The 22,405-nt window shown below is 39.1% G+C and overlaps 1 protein-coding gene across 2 annotated transcripts in view; it reads right to left on the bottom strand.

Moving 5' to 3' along the window:
- FOXK2 (forkhead box K2) overlaps positions 1-22,405 on the bottom strand; it is a 60,933-nt gene that overhangs the window by 21,015 nt on the left and 17,513 nt on the right. The window contains exons 2-4 of one of the 2 annotated variants that reach the window (XM_081315869.1): positions 17,038-17,105; positions 5,069-5,133; positions 3,307-3,501 (exon numbers count right to left, since the gene is read on the bottom strand). In XM_081315869.1, coding sequence (XP_081171995.1) covers positions 3,307-3,501; positions 5,069-5,121 — 248 coding nt within the window. In that variant the 5' untranslated portion in view covers positions 5,122-5,133; positions 17,038-17,105. The remainder of the gene's footprint in view (positions 1-3,306; positions 3,502-5,068; positions 5,134-17,037; positions 17,106-22,405) is intronic. The other variant, XM_081315868.1, reaches the window with a different exon arrangement.

The raw sequence follows: 22,405 nt of genomic DNA on the forward strand, positions 1-22,405 counted from the left end.
CTTTTCCTCTGACAACTATTAGTTTAGTGCACTATTTGGAAGAATCAGAGCATAATAATTATGCCAGAATAAATGTTATTAAAAGTTTAATGATATTAAATCTAAAGTTAATAAAATAAATTATTATAAACATGCTAAATAATAATATGTTTTAAGCAGGACTATCATATCTGGATTCCAAAAATACATGAAACCATTTTCAATGAGTTAGAACTTCTGGTATCTCTTGGTACTATCTCAGTGACCATTTAGATTTTTGCAGCCTAGATATGGTATCCCTAGTTTTAAAAGTAAGATATATAAATTAGATTAGTCCTAGAATGAATAGGCCATACATGCAAATATACAAATATACATATAGTCTTTGATTTATGATCACAACTGTGACCAGATTCTTCAATCACCATGCAAAGCAAACGTTAAGTGAGATGTCATGTCACTGCTTCAGTCAACAACCGCAATCCTGGCACTCCTGGCTGTGGTCATTAAGCAATCTCTCATTAAGTAAACAGACTGAAAAATCTATCTGCTGGATATAGCTCTGCGTGGGGTTGAATCCCTATGGCAGGCAGCTCTTTCACGCTCAAAAAGGGATGCTGAAAAACATCCATCCCAAAATCGAAGCAGGATTTTGGCATGGAGTGTTTGTAGCACAAGGCATTGGACTCCTTCATTTCTGATGGCTGACTGTGCAAGCCCCATGCTACATACATCCACAAAACCAAGCAGAACTTGGTACAGGATATTTGCAACATGGGGTGTTTGCGGCCAACCCACAGAGACAAGCAGGAGTCCTCTCAACAGGCAGAAGCAGCAGCTTCTAATCTTCCCTGCCCCCTTCCCATTACTTTCTGGGAAAACCAGCAGGGAAGATTACAAATAGTGATCACATGATTGCAGGGCACTTGGCAAGCAGTGGTAATAGGCTGCCAGGTGCCCAGAGCACAATCACATGATTGCAGGGGGGTGTGTGCTGCAACAATGTAACTTCAAGCACAGTCTCTTCATTAAGTCTTTCCTTCAGCTCTGTTACAATTTTGAATGGTCACTGAACAAATGGTTATTAATCAAGGGCTGCCTATAATGAAAATTCTGGGAAATGAAACAGAAAGTGCACTTTAAAGCAAGTGGAAGATATAATAAAAAGTAATATGAAACAAGTTGACAGATTTAAACTGTGGCTTACTGCAAATCCACAATTAGAGGAAACATTCTTGCTTGGTATATAATGTGAACAAACAGAACATAACTGGAATGTTACATCAAAATAGGTATCACATGGTCATTACTATTACTAGCAGAGTTATAATTCCCCAACAGAGTTTTATCATTTTTAATCAATTTGTTTAGGAGAAACTGTACTGAAAGATCGTAAGTAGGCTATTTATTAATCAAAAATTCTAAAGTAATTTTATTGTAACATCTCAGAAATGTTTTTGAAATTTATCAGACAACTTAGCTGAAGAAATCTGTCTGCATTTCAGGTTCATTTAAACAGAGAAAATGAATGAAAATATTTTAATAATGCACTGTAACAATAGTCTTAATATCATTTAAAACTTATTGCATTTTAGAATGACACATTTTAAGATCCTGTAAGATTATGAATTCCGCTAAAAAGTTAATATTTGGGTTTTCAATTTTTCTTGAGAAGTGTTAAGTACGTAATGCTTATATATGAATGCTATAAATAACAGAACAACAGAATATATAAATTTAATTTATAAACATAGGTGTTCCATAGGGGGAAAAACATTTCTTAGTTCTTTCTTACACTGCTCATATCTGAGCACTGGTTAACATATAAAGATCTAGTCACTTCCCTCACGAGAACAATGAATATGGTCACAATTACCTCTCCTGGGCATGTTGTTTATGTTTTGTTCAGACTGAAAATGATGTTTTTAATCTTACATGAAATAATGTTTTTCCTGATATCAAGAATTACTAAAGTTGCTCTCAGAACGTTGGCTTGTGTTTTAATTAAATTAAGTACTTTTTTATCACACAATATACTGATCTGGTTCACATTAACATCAAGCCATTGTACAGGGTGCCTCACTGACAACATATCCCCTTCAAGTTGCATACTTTGCCATATATTGCCACACGGAGAGGACAATTTTCTGCAATAGCATTTAAAGAATGCAAGGGTTATATTAGGAATGATAAATAAAATATTTGCACAGAATGATGCACAAATACATTTTGTTCTTAATTAAAACATTTCTCAAATATTTTAGGAACAAATACTTCTCTGTTTTAATTCTATAGTTTTACTACCTATAGTTTGTATACCTGTGTGCATAAGGCAATTAATTATGACTTGTATCAAGGAAGGTTAGGTTAATCTTAGTTTGAACAAACTGTTATTGTAACAAAGCAACACACTTTCATAAAGCAGCCTGCTACACAGAAAAATGATTCCAAGTGTTATTTTCACACTTCATGCTAAACTATGAGTCCATTTAAAGAAATCAGAAGATCACAGAAAGATACTCTTCTGCCCTCAGCATTATTTTTCCCAGTGAGACTGGTTGGCAGTTAAACACTACATGGAACTGCCCACTCAGAAGCCAGTTAGTCCACAAAGCAGCAGCTTTGCCACGCCTATGTAACACCTCTGCTCCGTGAACTGCAGAAAACCTTCAGATGGAATTCAAGATGCTAACTACTAACTATAAAGATATGCACAAACTAGGCTCAAGTTATTTGGAGAACATTTGTCTCTCATAGTATCTGCCTATTCTCCATGATCAGATAAAATGGTTTACTTCAAGGTCCTAACAATTAAACAATGACATCTAGTGGGTTAAGGTCCCTCTAGTTTGGGAACATATGAAATATTTTTTTGTTTCCTCAGGGAAATTTTTAATATATTGTTTTTTTTAATTAGGTGAAGCCACCCATAGGTTGCTTTTGGACTTGGGCAACCTCACAATCCAATGAATACATAATAAGTAAATAATAATACATAACAACTACATATTGTTTTAAGTCCCCATATGTATACATTTATTTCTCTTCAAATAAGGTCCCACACATGTACATTCCTTATGCATAAATAGGTCAAGCCCACACTGAAATTAATGAGACTGTCAGCATCATCGCTAATTTAACCAAGAATGATTGCTGGAGTTTCATCTAATGCCAATAAACATGATTAAGTGGCCACAGGTAAACAAAAACAAAAATAATTTGCTCCAAGGATGTTAAATGTGATTGTAGAAATTTAAATTACAGATTAGTATGACATTTTTGTAGTTCAACGATAAACCTAAATGCAGTAACACAACATAAAAATACCTGATGGTTCCTGTGGGAGAAGGAAGAGGGCTAATCAAATGAGCCATGTTGTCTGGAATGTTTATTGTTAGGGGAGAAATCTGGGGTTGTACAGGTTTCACTGGGGACTGTGGGGACTCCTGTTTTTCTCTCTTTTCATTGGATAAAGCTGTAAATGTTATCTTGATGTTTGTGCTGGGAAACCTGAATGTACACCTGAAAAGTAAAAACAAAAGGTGTTAACTAACTGAAATAAAGGTTTTCTTTATTTGCATAATTACAACAGCACTCATATTAATAAAATATTAAAAAAGAAATATGTACAATTGTTATAAAGCCGCATAATGAATATATGGTAAATACAATCACATTCATTTAGAAATTTGTTCTTTTGTGGATTTTACTTTTGATTTTTCTATACCAAAATTGCAATCAATAATTATTTAATAAATTTTGAATTGGTATAAAAGCCAGCATTAAGGTTATTTAATGATCCAAGTTCTTAAATCAAGAAACTATGAGGCTAATGCCTTAACACAGGGTCCCCAAACCCTGGTCCGCACAAACAAGCAAAGCCCCATCTGCAAGATGCAGGCAACGCGCGAAACCACACCCCTCTGGTCCATGGAAAAACCTTTCTCCACAGCACCGGTCCTTAGTGCTCAAAAGGTTGGGGGCCTCTGCCTTAACAGACTTATTTTCAAAGTAACGTTATACAATGTCTCACAAAGATCTGGTGAATCAGAATAGTACAAGGCCACTATGGAGCATCTTTGCAGATCACATCCATACATCTTCATCCACCCTTCCTGCCTATCTGGATTTGTGTTTGGGGGAAAAATAAGCGCGGTAAGGGAATTTGTTTTGCAGGCCCTATTTTTGCCACTGTAAATATTAATAAAAGGCCTATGCTGACATATGGTTCTAGTATATGACAATAAGGACCATCTCATGGCACTTGAATTGGCCCGCCCTACCCATGCCGACAGAGGACACACGCTGTGGGCCCCATGGGCCAAGAAATTCTGGCTGGTGGGATCCAGGAGAAAAGCTTTCTCTGCCATTGCACCTGCCCTAGTTTAGAACATCTTTGCCTCCCCAGAATGAGGTCGGCTGCAGCCTCCTTAGCTTCAGTAACAGCTTAAAGATCTGGCTCTGCCACTTGGCTTGGGACTCCAACAGAAGGGTTTCACATTAGGGGTGGTTGAATAGATTAACAAAAGATCCCACCCCCTCCCCTTCTCATCATACTCCCTCCCTCCCCCCCATCTTTTTAGCTAGGCTGATTTTATAGTATTGTGTTTATATTAATATAAATTATACAGTTTTATCTTTTAATATTGTAAGCCGTCCAGATTTACTTTGTGGCAAGGTGGGCAGCTAATAAATTTTACAAATAAATAAATATGGTCACTCTGAACACATCTATAAGGATTTCTCCTTATAGAAATGAAATTAAGATAAAGAAAAAGATAAGATAGATAACCTTGACATTTTTTACTGTGGGCACACATTAAAAATGAAATTATGTTGCCTGCTCTCAAAAATGTACACATACATAACACACATATAGGTCAAGGGATGGAATCCTAAGGGAACCCGCCCCACTGACCAAGGCTAAAATATCTGGAGATTTCCTTACTTCCTTTTTTTAGGCCAAAATGGTTTACAAATAAATCCTATTTAAACAGAAAAAAAAAATTCTCTCATACCATTCAAGCTATTATAGTGATACTGAACAGACATAGCATTGCCTGAAATATAATTATTTATAAAATTTCACCTCCATATCAGTTTGGCCCAGTATATCCGTAAGCTAATTTCCTTTCCAAACATTTCAGCTTTTTTCTAAAAAAAGAAACATTAATTACAATAATATGTGGCCAAGAGCACTTTTAAATGATGTCTTAACCCACAAGGCAGCATTGCTTATCTACAAGAAACTCATGTAATGGAACAAGACAAATCTTTATTAATGAAGGATTGGGTGGGGGAGGTTTGGTCACAGTGGAGCAGTGGGCTAATGCTTCCTTAAGTAACACCAGCTGCCTGCAATTAGTGCAGGTTCGAGTCCCACCAGGCTCAACATTGACTCAGCCTTTCATCATTCCGAGGTAGGTAAAATGAGGACCCAGATTGTTGGGGGCAATAAGCTGACTTTATAAAAATGCCGCTGGGGGGGGGGGAAGCCCTAATAAGCAGGCATATACATAAAATGAAGGCTATTGCTAAGCACATTGATTTGTGCTTCTTAGATTGTAAGCCGCCCTGAGTCTTCGGAGAAGGGCGGGATATAAATGGGATTAAAAAAAACCACTTTGAGAAAAACTAAACGTGTGGCCATTTTAATTCAAAAATATGTTCATGTTGATATAACAGCATGGATTCTAATAATTGGGGTTAATATTTATAGGCCTCATATCGTGGTCTATTATGTTTTATGAATGTTTTCAATATTTGAATGAGTGAATTTAATGATAAACTGGTAATAGGAGATTTTAATAAAATATTGGATCCTGAACTTGGAAAAGAACAATTAGTTCTGTATTGAATGAAAATAATTTTTTTCAAAATAAAATCTACTGCATTTGGATGACACACAAAAACAACATTTATTTGCCCCATTATCTGAGACAGAGATTAAACAAATAATTTTAAAACAGGCCAGTGGTAAAACACAAAGAATGGATACATACCCTAAAAGTAGTATAAAATTTTTACAGACCTTTTAGTGCCAAAATTTTGTCAATTGTACGTGATATCTGATAAGGGAATTGCATCTGCAGTATTCAGTCAGGCTTATATTATTGTTATACTAATAGCAAGTAAAACATGGATTCTAATTATCATCCAATCTCATTAATGAATGTTGATACAAAGATCATAACAGCAGTGTTAGTAAATATTGTTTGTTAAGAATGATCAGTGTGTATAAAAACTAGGCAATTAGCAGACATTAGATTTGTCTGAAATGGTATAGGTTCTCCTGCTTGAGTAGGGGGCTGGACTAGAAGACGTCCAAGGTCCCTTCCAGCTCTATTCCATTCCATTCTGTTCTAGATTAGTTGTAACTTTAATTAATTTGAATAAAAACAAAAACCAACTTGTAATTTTATTAGATGCTGAGAGCTTTTACAAAATATATAATCAATACATGTTTATCGTACTAAATAGGTTCGGATTTCCTACGGAATTCATAAAATGTATAATTATATTATCTATCACTCACATTTAAAATAAAGGCTAACGGTATATTCTTTGCTTCTTTTCCACTATTTAGAGCAGGGATGTAAAACTGCCAGCCCACGCCAAAACCGCACCCGCCCCATTGCCGACACCCGACTTAGAGGAACTAGACAAATATGTCCATTTTAACCCTTACTTTTTAATATCTGTGTGGAATCCTTATGAAAACAGCCTCCCCTGTCTTCAACTGTCTGCCAGAGTTTTCCAAAATTCAAGTTCATTGTGTCGGTGACTCTATCTAACCATATCATCCTCTGACATCCCCTTCTCCTTTTGCCTTTTCCAATGAGTCTTCTCATTAGGTGGCCAAAGTATTTGAGCTTCAGTTTCAATATCTGTCCTTCCAAAGAACAGTCAGGGTTGATTTAGAATTGACTGGTTTTTTATTTAGTGTTGTATTTTGTATTTTAACTTTGTTCTGAGTAAAATAAAAAAATTCGTAAAAAAAAAAGAATTGACTGATTTGATCTCCTTGCAGCATTACAATTTGAAAGCATCAATTCTTCAGTACTCAGCCTTCTTTATGGTTCAGCTCTCACAACCATACATTACTACTTGGAAAACCATAGCTTTGACTATAGAGATCTTTGCTGGAAATGTGTCTGCTTTTCAGCAAGCTATCTAGGTTTGCCACAGCTTTCATCTCAAGCAGCAAGCATCTTTTAATTTCATGGCTTCATTCACTGTTTACAGTGATCTTGAAGCCTAAGAAAATAAAATCTGTGACTGCTTCCATTTTTTCTCCATTTGCCAAGAAATTATGGGGCCAGAAGCCATGATCTTAGTTTTTAATCTTGAGTTTCAAGTCATCTTTTGCAATGTCCTCTTTCACCTTCGTCAAGAGGCTCTTTATTTCCAGGTTGCCTGGTTCAAGGTCAGCGATCACATCATCATGGTTATCAGGGACATTAAGATCTCCCTTGTATAGTTCTTCTGTGTATTCTTGCTACCTCACCTTAATCTTTTCTGCTTCTATTAGATCCCTACCATTTTTGTCCTTTATCATGCCCACTTTTAGATGAAAAGTTTCCTTGATAATCTCCAATTTTCTTGAAAAGATTTCTAGTCTTTCCCATTCTATTGTTCTCCTTTCTCTCCACTGTTCATTTAAGAAGACCTTCTTATCTCTCCTTGCTATTCTCTGGAAATCTGCATTCCGTTGGGTATATCTTTCCCTTTCTTCCTTGCCTTTCACTTTATTTCTTCTTCAGCTATTTGTAAAGCCTCATAAGACATCCACTTCACTTTCTTGCATTTCTTTTTCTTTTGGATGGTTTTACTTGCTGCCTCCTGTACAATGTTACGAACCTCCATGACCGCCCATAGTTTTTCAGGAACTCAGTCTACCAGATCCTGTTCCTTAAATCTATTCATCATCTCCACTATATATTCATAAGGGATATCATTTAGCACATATCTAATTTTTCCCTACTTTCTTCAATTTAAGCCTGAATTTTGCAATAAGAAGCTCTTGATTTGAGCCAGTGAGCTCTGATTTTTTTACTGATTGCATAGAGCTTCTCTACCTTTGGGTGCAAGGCACATAATCAATCTGATTTCAGTATTAACCATCTGGTGAAGTCCATGCGCATAGTCGTCTTTTGAGTTGTTGAATAAAAGTGTTTGCTATGAACAGCATGTTCTTTTGACAAACTCTGTTAGCCTTTGTACTGCTTCAATCTGTATTCCAAGGCCAAACATGCCTGTTATTCTAGTTACTCTTTGACTTCCTATTTCTAATCCCCTATGATGAAAGGACATCTTCTTTTGATATTAGTTCTAGAAAGTGTTATAGGTCTTCACAGAACCAATCAACTTCAGCCTCTTCTGCATCAGTGGTTGGGGCACAGACCTGGATTACTACAATGCTGAATTTGAATGGGGATCATTCCTTGGATTTGAACGGGGATCATTCTGTTGCTTTTTTAGACTGTATCCAATACTGATTTTCCCACTCTTTTACTGACTGAGGGCTACGTCATTTCTTCTAAGGAATTCTTGCTCACAGTAGTAATTATAATGGTCATCTGAATTAAATTTGCCCATTCTCATTCACTTTAGTTGACTGATTCCCGAAGATGCCAATGCAATATATACAGGGAGTCCTCGACTTATGACAATTGAGCCCAAACTTTCTGTTGCTAAGTGAAACATTTGTTAAGCGAGTTTGCCCCATTTTACAACTTTCTTGCCACAGTTGTTAAGACAATCACCGTAATTGTTAAACTATTAAGTGAATCTGGCATCCCCATTGACTTTGCTTGTCAGAAGGTCACAAAAGAGAATCACGTGATCCTGGGACACTGCAACCATCATAAATATGAGCCAATTGCCAAATGTCTAAATTTTGATAACATGATCATAGGGATGTCACAACAGTCATGAGAGTGAAAACTGGTCATAAGTCACTTTTTTCAGTGCCTCTGTAACTTTGAACGGTCACTAAATGAACTGTCATAAGTTAAGGACTACCTGTATACTTGAATTACACATTACACAGGTATATATAGCATTCTTTACTGTTAACTGCTTTAACAATATATTTTGACTCCATTTCCTTTTCTTGTTATCTTTTTTCATTTTTGATGCCCTTTTTACACTATTATTTCTTTGAGAATGTATACATTTGGATCGTAATTTTTTTTGCATTTTTTTTCCTGTGACCATTAAGCACTTAAAAAAAAAGCTACCATCTGGATTAAATGTACTTTGCTCACATGTATAAATTTCCCCATCCTTTGCGGCTTTAAACCATATAAAATTTAAAGCACCAGTCAAACAGAAAAAAAGTTTCTAAAGAAACAAAATACACTGCATCTCTGCACTCTAAAAAGAATACTGTAAAAAAAAACGCCTGCAGGCTGTAGTTACTGTAGAAACCAAGCTCTTCATCCTTTTCTGCAAGCTGGAAGACACAAAAGATTTGGAAAGCAGGGATCAATGGGAAGCAGCTTAAAAAGTTCCTTGTCACATGAGCTGCAGGGAAATCAGACATTAATTCATTAAACTTACCATGTAATGCTTCTGGAATTTGAGGCTCCTCTATACAAATATAAAAGAAACTCAGCCTATGGAAACACTACAGTATTCGGTAATTCTCAAGACCAAGACTAAATACAAGCTTGTTGTGTGGTCATTATATCTTCAACCATGAGCAAATATAATCTGATAGGAAGGAGGCAGCTTATCTACGCTTGCTGCAGATTTCAAAAAGCTGTTTCAACAAGTTATACATGTTGCTCAAGTCACTTCTCATAAGCCCTAACCCAACTTTCTTCTTTTCATTTTATCATTCTTACTATTTTAATACAAAAAACTGATAAATGTTATTTTTCCCCCTATTTTTGTATTTACAGAATCTGTAGGACTTCCAAACAAAACTGGCATTATAGGGTAGAAAAAAGAAAAGAAACAAAAAGCTATACTGAGATGAAGGGAGGGCACATTCAAATCTCATAGCTGACAGTTAATAATCTTCAGGAAACTGGCATAGCACAAAATTAGATACCTGCTGTGAAGTGTATTCCTTTACAAAAATGGCTGTAGACTTTGTTTACGCTCCACATGTATTATAACAAAGTAAAGATATAAGCCTGCAGTTTATTTGGAAGTTTGCTCATAAATCCAGAAAAAAGGGCAAGTTGGGACATATGAGGCATCCAAAAGGACATGACAATAATAGAGAAAGTAATCTCATCAGTTTGCTTTCTGGTAAATGACTGCTATAAATGCCATTTTCAACACAGCAACCGTGTATGAATAGGCAAGGCAACATAATGATGGGCATTTTGTGAAAACACAGTATAAACTCAGAACTCCAAATGTGGCCATCAGCCCATGGTCTAAACACGTTAACAACATTTCCTTGTTAGTTGCATTTAAGCCAGTGATTGCACTAATCACATTTCTAGCAGCCAACTATAAATGTCCCCTGAATATTAATAAAATCATTTCCATTAACTAAATAGAAGCCAACAGCCAGGTGTTTCTAAAACATGCAAGATGCAGTGTTTTCCTCTGGAAACAAATCTCAGCCCATACAGTGTTTATCTGTTGTCTTAGGTTACTGAAAATTTTGATAAAGCCAACACTTCAAAGCCAATTGTCAGTGTTCATGAAGCTTCCTGGGATACCTCTTGGTTTGCTCTCCAAAGCCTTTTGGGTTATTATCTGGTCACTTGGCCACTACTGCAGCTTTTGACTGGATATGTAAAAGGGGAGAGCTTCCTTCTGCTCCAACCCTTTTCTTCGTCCTCAGTTTACACTTCCTGAGATTTTCTGTACTATACTTTGCCATCTTGCTTCCTTCTGTTCCATGGTTCCTATTATATCCATGCACACAGGATTCTCCATCATCGCTTCCAGGCTTGCTCTTCCTCATCCTATTGCTGTTGTTTTGAGGAAGCCACTTACTGAGGTGTTGCTTTACAACTCTTGTGGCCCATGTCCTCACAGTCCTCACCTTTCTTCACTCCTTCAGCAATTTTGGTCTGGGGTGGAGTGGTCCTCACTTCTTGTTGGGCTACTTTTGTGCTTTAGAGAAGGAAATGTGCTGCTCCTTTTGATGCCTTCCCCCACCCCCCAATGCTGCTATCTTCACTAAATTCTCCTCTGTCCTGAAGCTCTTTTACACATTAAGAAGTCTGAGTCTCACTCTCACATATGCACCTTCCTTTTCTCTACTAAATTCCCAATTAAAAAGATACCTCCTACTAAGTCAGCCCTGCCCCCTTTAAAAAAAAACAATTTCCAAAGCAGATGGGATCCTTAGCTGGGTCCTAGATGAAAGCTCATGGGTACAGTGCATTCAGAAAGAATTCAGACCTCCTTCACTTTTGTCAATATTGTTATACTACAGCCTGATTCTACAGCTGTTGAAATTCATTTTTCCCCTCATTAATCTACACTCAGTACCCCATAATGACAAAGTGAAAACAGAAATTTTAGAAACGTTTGTGAATTTATTAAAAAGAAAAAAACCTGAAATATCACATTGGCATAAGTATTCGGACCCTTTGCAACAACACTTGAAATTTAGCTCAGGAGCCTCCCATTTCTGACATGTTTCTACACCTTGACTGGAGTCAACCTGTCGTAAATTAAATTGATTGGACATTATTTGGAAAATCACACACCTCTCTATAGAAGTCCTCGCAGCTGGCAATGCATACTGTGGCAGAGCAAAAGCCATGAGGTCAAAGGAACCGTCTGAGGAGCTCAGAGACAAGATTAGAATCAGAATCAGAATAGAGCTGGAAGAGATCTTGGAGGTCTTTTAGCCCAACCCCCTGCTGAAGGAGATCCTACACCATTTCATACAAGTGACTGTCCAGTCTCTTCTTTAAAACCTGCAGTGATGAAGCATCCACAATTTCTGTTCCACTGCTTAATTGTCCTCACTGTTAGGAGGACAATTGGAATACTGCTGTTAGGAATTTCTCCTTAATTCCAGGTTGCTTCTCTCGTTTCTTGTCCTGCCTGACCTCTGGGGTTTTGGAAAATAAATTGACCTCCTCCTCTTTGTGGCAACCTCTCAAATACTGGAATACTGCTATCATGTCCCTCCTAGTCCTTCTGGGGAAGGCTACAATAAAATTTCTGCTGCGCTGAAAAACACAGTGGCCTCCATAATTCTCAAATGAAAGAGGTTTGGCATAACCAGAACTCTTCCAAGAACTAGTTGCCTGGTCAAACTGAGCAATCAGGGGAGAAGGGCCTTAGTAAGAGAGGTGATCAAGAACCAGATGGTCACTCTGATTTAGCTTCAGAGATCTGGAGATGGGACAGAGTTCCAGAAGGACACCATCACTGCAGCCGTCCACTGATCTGGGATTTATGGCAAAATGGCTAGATGGAAGCCTCTCCTCAGTGCAACACATGTAAGCCCGCTTGGAGTTTGCAAAAAAGCACCTGAAGGACTCTCAGTGTGAGAAACAAATTTCTCTGGCATAGATGAAACCATAATTACCGGTAAACTGTTTGGCCTCAATTCTGACGACAGGGTTTTTTAAAATGTTTTTTAATTTTTAATTGTTTAGTTTAACTTATTTAAACCTAGCAGTTCGAAAGCACGTAAAAATGCAAGTAGAAAAATAGGGACCACTACGGTGGGAAGGTAACAGCGTTCCGTGCGCCTTTGGCGTCTAGTCATGCTGGCCACATGACCACGGAGACGTCCTCGGACAAGCGCTGGCTCTTCGGCTTTGAAACGGAGATGAGCACCGGCCCCTAGAGTTGGAAACGACTAGCATTAAGAAGAGGTGGCAAAATTACACAGAAGAACTATACAAGAATGAGCTTAACGTCCCTGATAATCACAATGAGGTGGTCACTGACCTCGAGCCAGACATCCTAGAATGTGAAGTGAAGTGGGCCTTAGAAAAGCTGAGCAACAACAAAGCTAGTGGAGGTGACAGTATTCCAGCTGAGCTATTCAAAATCTTAAAAGACAGTGCAGTAAAAGTGCTACACTCAATTTGCCAGCAAATTTGGAAAACTCAACAGTGGCCACAGGATTGGAAAAGATCAGTTTACATTCCAATTCCAAAGAAAGGCAGTGCCAAAGAATGTTCAAACTATCGCACCATTGCACTCATTTCTCATGCTAGTAAAGTCATGCTTAAAATCCTACAAGCTAGACTCCAGCAGTATGTGGATCGAGAACTACCAGAAGTACAGGCAGGATTTCGAAGAGGCAGAGGAACTAGAGATCAAATTGCCAACATACGCTGGATCATGGAGAAAGCTAGGGAGTTCCAGAAAAACATCTACTTCTGCTTCATTGACTATGCTAAAGCCTTTGATTGTGTGGATCATAACAAACTGTGGCAAGTTCTTAAAGAGATGGGAGTACCAGACCATCTTATTTGTCTCTTGAGAAACCTATATGTGGGTCAAGAAGCAACAGTGAGAACTGGACACGGAACCACTGATTGGTTCAAAATTGGGAAAGGAGTCCGGCAAGGCTGTATACTGTCGCCCTGCCTATTTAACTTATATGCAGAGCACATCATGAGAAAGGCAGGGCTAGATGAATCAAAAGTTGGAATTAAGATTGCCGGAAGAAATATCAACAACCTAAGATACGCAGATGATACCACTCTAATGGCAGAAAGTGAAGAAGAACTAAAGAGCCTCTTGTTGCGGGTGAAGAAGGAGAGTGCAAAACTTGGGTTGAAACTTAACATTAAGAAAACCAAGATCATGGCATCTGGCCCTCTCAATTCCTGGCAAATAGATGGGGAAGAAATGGAAGTAGTGACAGATTTTATTTTCCTGGGCTCCAAGATCACTGCAGATGGGGACTGTAGCCAAGAAATTAAAAGACGCTTGCTCCTGGGGAGGAAAGCCATGGCAAATCTAGACAGCACACTAAAAAGCAGAGACATCACCCTGTCAACAAAAGTGCGTATAGTCAAGGCTATGGTCTTCCCAGTTGCAATGTATGGCAGTGAAAGTTGGACCATAAGAAAGGCTGAGCGCCAAAGAATTGAGGCCTTTGAACTATGGTGCTGGAGAAGACTCCTGCGAGTCCCTTGGACTGCAAGGCGATCAAACCGGTCAGTCCTAGAGGAGATCAATCCTGACTGCTCTTTAGAAGGCCAGATCCTGAAGCTAAAACTCAAATACTTTGGGCACCTAATGAGAAGGAAGGACTCACTGGAGAAGAGCCTAATGCTGGGAAAGATCGAGGGCAATAGAAGAAGGGGACGACAGAGAATGAGGTGGCTGGATGGAGTCACTGAAGCAGTAGGCATGAGCTTAAATGGACTCCAGAAGATGGTAGAGGACAGGAAGGCCTGGAGGAATGTTGTCCATAGGGTCGCGATGGGTCGGACACGACTTCGCAGCTAACAACAAGCACGCATGTGTGGGGGAACCTTTACCTTTACTTTACCTATTTAGTGGGGCTGTTTATTTAATTTCTTTTAACTTTTGTATTGTTGTTTTTATTGTTGTTAGCCGTCCTGAGTCCTTCGGGAGATAGGGCGGCATATAAGTCCCAAAAATAAATAAATAAATAAATTCTAAATATTGTGTCTGGAGGAAAGCAGGCACTGCTCACCACATGTCCAATACGTTCCTAACAGTGAAGCTTAGTGGTGGCAGCATCATGCTGTGGGGATGTTTTTCAGCAGCAGGCACTGGAAGACTGGTGAGGGTTGAGGGAAAGCTAAATGGAGCAAAGTACAGGGATATCCTCAATGAAAACCTGTTCAACAGTGCTCAGGACCTCACACTGGGCCGAAGGTTCGCTTTCCAACATGACAACGATCCTAAACACACAGCCAAGAAAACACAGGAGTGGCTTAGGGACAATTCTGTGGATGTCCTAGAGTGGCCCAGCCAGAGCCCTGACTTGAACCCTATCAAACATCTCTGGAGGAACCTGAAAAAGGCTGTCCATCGATGGTCACCATCCAACCTGACTGAGCTTGAGAGGATTTGCAAGGAAGAATGGCAGAAAATCTCCCAATCCAGGTGTGCAAAGCTTGTCGCATCACACCCAAAAAGACTCAAGGCTGTAATTGCTGCCAAAGGTGCTTCAACAAAGTACCAAGTGAAGGGTTTGAATACTTATGACATTTCAGTGTTTTTTAAAATAAATTTACAGACATTTCTAAAATTCTGTTTTCACGTTGTAGATTAATGAGAAAAAAAATGAATTTCAACAACTGTAGAATCAAGCTGCAGCATAACAAAATTGACAAAAATGAAGGAGGTCTGAATACTTTCCGAATGCACTGTATACTAATTGTATTGTACCCATTCAGACAGATATACAGACATTATGGATTGGATCCAGACTAAGTTTACCTACACTTAGTTCCCGCTGAAATTGCAATTGCCATCTTTTCCTATTTTTTTCATTCACTGGAAATTCTATGTTGCCTGTTACCATTTAGACAACAATATTTACTATAAATTATTTTTAAAATCCCCACTCCACTGATTTGATTTTGAGCCCTGCTGGCGCAGTGGTTAGGATGCAGTATTGCAGGCTGACTCTGCCCGCTGCCAGGAGTTCAATCTTGACTGGATCAAGATTGATTCAATCTTCCATCCTTTGAGTTTGGTAAAATGAGGATCCAGATTGTTGGGGGCAATATGTTGATGTTGCAAACTGTTCAGAGAGTGCTGTAAAACTAAAGCAGCAATCCCCAGCCTTCCCAGCTCTGCGGACTGGCAGCAACAAAAAGGAGGGGATGGTTTCACACTTACACAAATGCAGCTTTACATATGTGTTCACCTGCCAGCTGCTTGCACAACCCTGTTCCCAACAGGCTGCAGCCACAGTAAAGCACCATGGGGTCTAAGTGCTATTGCTATTGCTATTGCTATTGCTATTTATTTTATAGCCATCTAAATGATGCAAACAGCTGCAGAACTACTTACAAATAAAACATTGTGTTGTGACATCTTAAAAGACAACAAATATACTACTGCATGAAGCTTAATGGAATTCCATCCACTTTATCAGCTGTATAGACATTTTTTGTTGTTAGCTGTTAAATTGCCACGCTTTTTGTTGCTACATAACTATCCTATAAGTTGTTATGCAATAACATAAACCTAAGAAATATGTAAACATTGTTCTAGACAAGCTCAATAATGATATTGTTCAATAAAGTCAGTGTACCACCTAAATTTAATGAACCATGAAGCAGTATGTAGATCACTCCTTATAGTAACCATGAAGGAGGTTAACTATTTAGAGCAGTAGTTAACCTTCCCAAACTTTTTGCTTCATTACGCAAAATGACTTATCAGAAAATCTTTTTTACCCAATGTAATTAAACACTTTTAAGTCAATTTAAATGTCCTTGTTGTGATTTGGTAATGGGTTTGCGTGTCATTACCCAAAGAAAAAACACTTTTATCTAATTTTGGATAATTTACCCAGGAATGGGAAGCACTTTTTTAGGACATCTGTTTTTTGATCTGTACAGTATATCATTTCAGCTACATTTACTACAATCAATGTGGAAACATACCTTTTCAAATATGCTATGCTATGCTATGCTGAGGGACGCGGTGGCTCAGTGGGTTAGGACGCTGAGCTTGTCGGTCAGAAGATCGGCAGTTTGGCGGGTCGAATCCCGAGTGCCGCGTAGCAGAGTGAGCGCCTGTTACTCGTCCCAGCTTCTGCCAACCTAGCAGTTCGAAAGCACGTAAAAATGCAAGTAGAAAAATAGGGACTACTACGGTGGGAAGGTAACAGTGTTCCGTGCACCTTTGGCGTCTAAGTCATGCCAGCCACATGACCACGGAGACATCCTCGGACAAGCGCTGGCTCTTCGGCTTTGAAACAGAGATGAGCACCGGCCCCTAGAGTCGGAAACGACTAGCACGCATGTGCAGGGGAACCTTTACCTTTACCTTATGCTATGCTAGCTATGCTTTTTCTCCCTCTGGTTAATGTTCAACAAGCACAGCAAATCATCACTAGTTTCAAAAAATCTATTTTACCAGCTTGGTTAACATAATATATAATATTCATATAACCTCCTGTATGTACTTCCCATTCAGTTCCAAGATTGTTCACTTTTCTTTTGATCTGGTAGTCTCTGGAACTGGGAAGAATAAAAAGAAATGCACACTAATTTGCACTGCAGGGATTCTGCAAAAAGTCCTATGCAATTTAACATTCCAAATAGGCTTTTACACAGGTTGACAATTTATATATGTGAATTCACAGATGAATACTAGAAAAATTAACTTACAAGTAACTAATTTCTCATGATCTCTATAATTAATAAACTACAACACCCAGGGACAGATAACAGATCAAAAAGCACTCAAGATAAAAGCCACCAAGAGGGACACATTAACAGGGAAACAAGAAGGGAACAAAAATGAACATGAGCTAATCTGTGGTCTAGAAGAATAAAAGGCAAGATACTGCACAAACAAGAAAAGAACAATTCTCAGAAGTGAGACAGCCTCTTTGCAATCTTTTCCAGGAATCATAGATGAATGTAAAAAATGGGAATGGTCACCAGGTTCATCTTGGACACAGAGGCCAACGTTCTTGGGATGATAAGAAAGGCAGTTCCACACTTGAGTAAGGCAGCCTGAGAGACAGCTACAATCTACTTGTATTTATAACTAAGCCAGGATCTGTTCTTTTCTACCTCCCCTGCTTTTTCTTACTATCAGTGGATACTGCCAAAAGGAAGGCAATGACAACCTTACTGCCCCATCCTACCCCCCCCCCACTCTTTGGGTAGAGGGGAGGCCCTTCATAGGGATTAGTAACTGATCTCTGACACCACTGCAAGGCAGTGGCCCAGGCCTGGCTGTGATGTGAGCAAGGGAAGAAAGCTTCACTTGGCAATTAGTGCAGGTTCGCATCCCACCAGGCTCAAGGTTGACTCAGCCTTCCATCCTTCCCAGGTAGGTAAAATGAAGACCCAGATTGTTGGGGGCAATTAAGCTGACTTTGTAATAATGCCGCTTGGGGTGTGTGTGAAAGCCCTAATAAGCAGGCATATACATAGAATGAAGGCTACTGCTAAGCTTGTAAGCCGCCCTGAGTCTTCGGAGAAGGGCGGGATATAAATGGGATTAAAAAAAAAATTTAAAAAAAAATTCGGTGCTTCTGCATTACAATAGGTTCTATTCCCGTGGTGGCGAGTCCTCTCTGTGAGCACACGCACCATCACCCCAGTCCTAGGCCTTCAGCTGGGTTTTATAAAACCTTTTTGCTTTAGGCCTCTGCTGCCGTGTGGAAAAAAAAAGTTCAATCAACTTCTCTTGGGGGGAAAAAAAAGATCTCGCAAAGTTGTATTAATTGAACTTTTTAGTCCCACCCAGTCTGCCATTACCACCGCAGCCACACCCACCCAATGGACCACACCCACCCAATGGACCACGCCCACCCAGCACCCGACAATACACAAGTGGGTTTTGGGTTGCAATTTCGGCACTTGGTCTCAAAAAGGTTCACCATCACTGGTCTATTCCAAGGAGCCAAAAACCTTGCTTCTAGACACCCTCCACACAACAGCCAGCCACCATATGCTTAGTTCCAATGTCAACAAAAAACAACTCATCATTGTGCAACTATTACCATGGCCTAAGCAAGCCACAAAATTGTTTCACAGAATTGCTTTTATTAAGTACTTTTATGCTCAGTAACATAATGTGATACTCTTTATTGTCTTTATATGCTGGACTCCCTAGAGACCGTTGTATCAATGTGCAAAAAGTTTTCAGTGTAACAGCTTTTGGACCAGTAAACCGGACTTCATATGGCAGTTGACAATTCGGCTTACAGTCTGCATATAGGACGCAGGTCATTAGAATGAAGAAATGCTGGTTGACTATGAATTCTGTGCTAATGACAGTCATGTCCAAATGATGAAGTATGCCTTCACACCAAGAAAAACTCTGCCAGACCAGAAAAAAGACTGGCGAAGAATGGGACTGAACCAAGCTAGATGGGCTTACTGTTGAACCAACAAGACCAGTGGTTCAATTCTGGAGGGCCCTGGAGACCTATTTATCAGGCTATCCATCACCATTTAGGCAACATAATTTCTTTTTAAAGAGAGGCAAGGAAGAGATATAAATTGTAGTTGAAATCTAAATCTTGATACAATCACATTTCACACTGAGCATCATCTCACCATGCTATCAATACTTTCAATCAAAAGCATAAAGCATACAACCCTGCCCCCAAATCCAAACAAATCCAAAAGACAAGATCAAGATCAAATAAATTAGGCCAATTCAGTGAAAGTGGTTCTGAAGGTAGTAAGATGCCAAGCCACAAAGATTACATAGGTTAATATTTGCACTTTAAATTGCACCTAAAACCTAATTCAGTGTTCATTACAAGGTTAATGAGCTCTGATTGATGAATGCTGGGTAATACATGAGCGGCTACATTTTAGGTCAAATCTACAGGTGGTCTTTTAAAGCAGCCCCAAATATAACATGTGGCAGTAGGCTCATGAAACTATAACAAAGGCATGAATAGCAAGGACCTCATGCCCTAGATTGGGTTACACGAGCACGCAGTTAATAGAATCTTCAGTCATTCACGGCAGACCGAAAGACCTAAGAGGGATTCCTAAAAAATCATCCCTGTGGTCACATAGACCAGACACACACACACATACACACACACAAACAAACATACAGTTATACAGGACAATAAAAATAAAGCAGGAATGGGTAGAAGGGAATAGGATACCCTTCCATAACCTAATCCATCCACAGTGATCATGCCATTCTGAATTTTAAAAGAAGTACAGAGGTCCACCTCGGAAGGGCAGAAATTTTAAAAGTAAGAAACGTGCTGCATATTAGCTAAAAAGACTAGAAACTGGCCAAGTGATAACTAATCAATTAACCTGTACTAGTATAACATTGGCACATGATGAGAATCAATTAACCAGGCGAAGATAACTCATTCAAGAGTGTCATGTGAATATAACCAACTAGAGAAAGAGCAGCTCCATAAAGTTTCCCTGCCAGATAGAACATTCAGTTCCTACCAACTTGAAAAGTGAAGAGCAGCATACCTTGGCTCCATTTGCTCGCTCCAGCAATTCTGGCCCCATCCAACAGCTAAAGAAACAAGAGCTACAAATTACTATTCAAGCAAGTGTTCCAGCAAGTAACATCAGGCCAGCCTGATCTGAATGCCAGCATGTAAATGCCAACATACTACTCATCACTTCTCTCCGGTCTTGAGAAACTGATCTCTCTCCTCTCACTTACTTTTGGAGACTTTTTAAGGATATACAGTCATGCTCAAAATTGTTGGCACCCCAGAAATTTTTCCAGAAAATCAAGTATTTCTCTCAGAAAAGTATTGCAGGAACACATGTTTTGCTATACACAGGTTTATTCCCTTTGTGTGTATTGGAACACAACAAAAAAAGGGAGGAAAAAAAGCAAATTGGACATAATGTCAAACAAAACTCCAAAAATGGGCTGGACAAAATTATTGGCACCCTTAACTTAATATTTGGTTGCACACCCTTTGGAAAAAATAACTGAAATCAGTAACTTCCTATAACCATCAATAAGCTTCTTACACCTCTCACCTGGAATTTTGGACCACTGTTCCTTTGCAAACTGCTCCAGGTCTCTCTTATTGGAAGGGCACCTTTTCCCAACAGCAATTTTAAGATCTCTCCACAGGTGTTCAATGGGATTCAGATCTGGACTCATTGCTGGCCACTTCAGAACTCTCCAGCGCTTTCTTGCCATCCATTTCTGGGTGCTTTTTGACGTATGTTTGGGGTCATTGTCCTGCTGGAAGACCCAAGATCTCGGACGCAAACCTAGCTTTCTGACACTGGGCTCTACAGTGCGACCCAAAATCCTTTGGTAATCCTCAGATTTCATGATGCCTTGCACACATTCAAGGCACCCAGTGCCAGAGGAAGCAAAACAACCCCAAAACATCATTGAACCTCCACCATATTTCACTGTAGGTACTGTGTTCTTTTCTTTGTAGGCCTCATTTCATTTTCAGTAAACAGTAGAATGATGTGCTTTACCAAAAAGCTCTATCTTGGTCTCATCTGTCCACAAGACGTTTTCCCAGAAGGATTTTGGCTTACTCGAGTACATTTTGGCAAACTGTAATCTTGCTTTTTTATGTCTCTGTGTCAGCAGTGGGGTCCTCCTGGGTCTCCTGCCACAGCGTTTCATTTCATTTAAATGTCAACGGATAGTTTGCGCTGACACTGATGCTCCCTGAGCCTGCAGGACAGCTTGCATTCCTTTGGAACTTGTTTGGGGCTGCTTATCCACCATCCGGACTATCCTGCGTTGCAACCTTTCATCAATTTTTCTCTTCTGTCCACGACCAGGGAGATTCGCTACAGTGCCATGGGTTGCAAACTTCTTGATAATGTTGCGCACTGTGGACAAAGGCAAATCTAGATCTCTGGAGATGGACTTGTAACCTTGAGATTGTTTATATTGGTCCACAATTTTGGTTCTCAAGTCCTCAGACAGTTCTCTTCTCCTCTTTCTGTTGTCCATGGTTCGTGTGGCACACACAGACACACAATGCAAAGACTAAGTGAACTTCTCTCTTTTTTATCTGCTTTCAGGTGTGATTTTTATATTGCCCACACCTGTTACTTGCCCCAGGTGAGTTTAAAGGAGCATCACATGCTTGAAACAATCTTGTTTACCCACAATTTTGAAAGGGCGCCAATAATTTTGTCCGGCCCATTTTTGGAGTTTTGTTTGACATTATGTCCAATTTGCTTTTTTTCCTCCCTTTTTTTGTTGTGCTCCAATACACACAAAGGGAATAAACCTGTGTATAGCAAAACATGTGTTCCTGCAATACTTTTCTGTGATAAATACTTGATTTTCTTGAAAAATTTCTGGGGTGCCAACAATTTCGAGCATGACTGTATAGCTGTATTGATATATATAATCCGGGAAAGCAATCACCTAGTATTAAAATATTAGTAAGTAAACAAATTAACGAATAAATCCATACACAGCATTGTGACCATACAAGAATTAGGTCTAGTTTTGTTCAACATTTGTGGAAACGGGGATTTTTCTCTGAATTTCCTTTCAATCAAATAATAACCTTATTTTAAAGATGATAAATTTGAAAAAATCAAAATAAAGAGTTTAGAAAACAAAGGCAATTTGCTTCATGACACTGAACAGGAAGCTTATCTCATTGGAAAACAGTTTGTATAGAAATCACCACAGATAGCCTTTAACTTACAACTATTCAAAGTTAGGATGGAACGACCCATGACCCAAGTTAAGGCCATTGCACGGTCATGTGATCACGAGCATTTGGCAGCCTGGCCGCACTAACAACCACCCTAGCGTTTCAATTTCCTCCACCCATCTATGCCCTTTTGGCCCCCTGCCA

The sequence above is a fragment of the Vipera berus genome (genome assembly GCF_964194415.1).
Source record: "Vipera berus genome assembly, chromosome: 2".
NCBI classification, from domain to species: Eukaryota; Metazoa; Chordata; class Lepidosauria; order Squamata; family Viperidae; genus Vipera; species Vipera berus.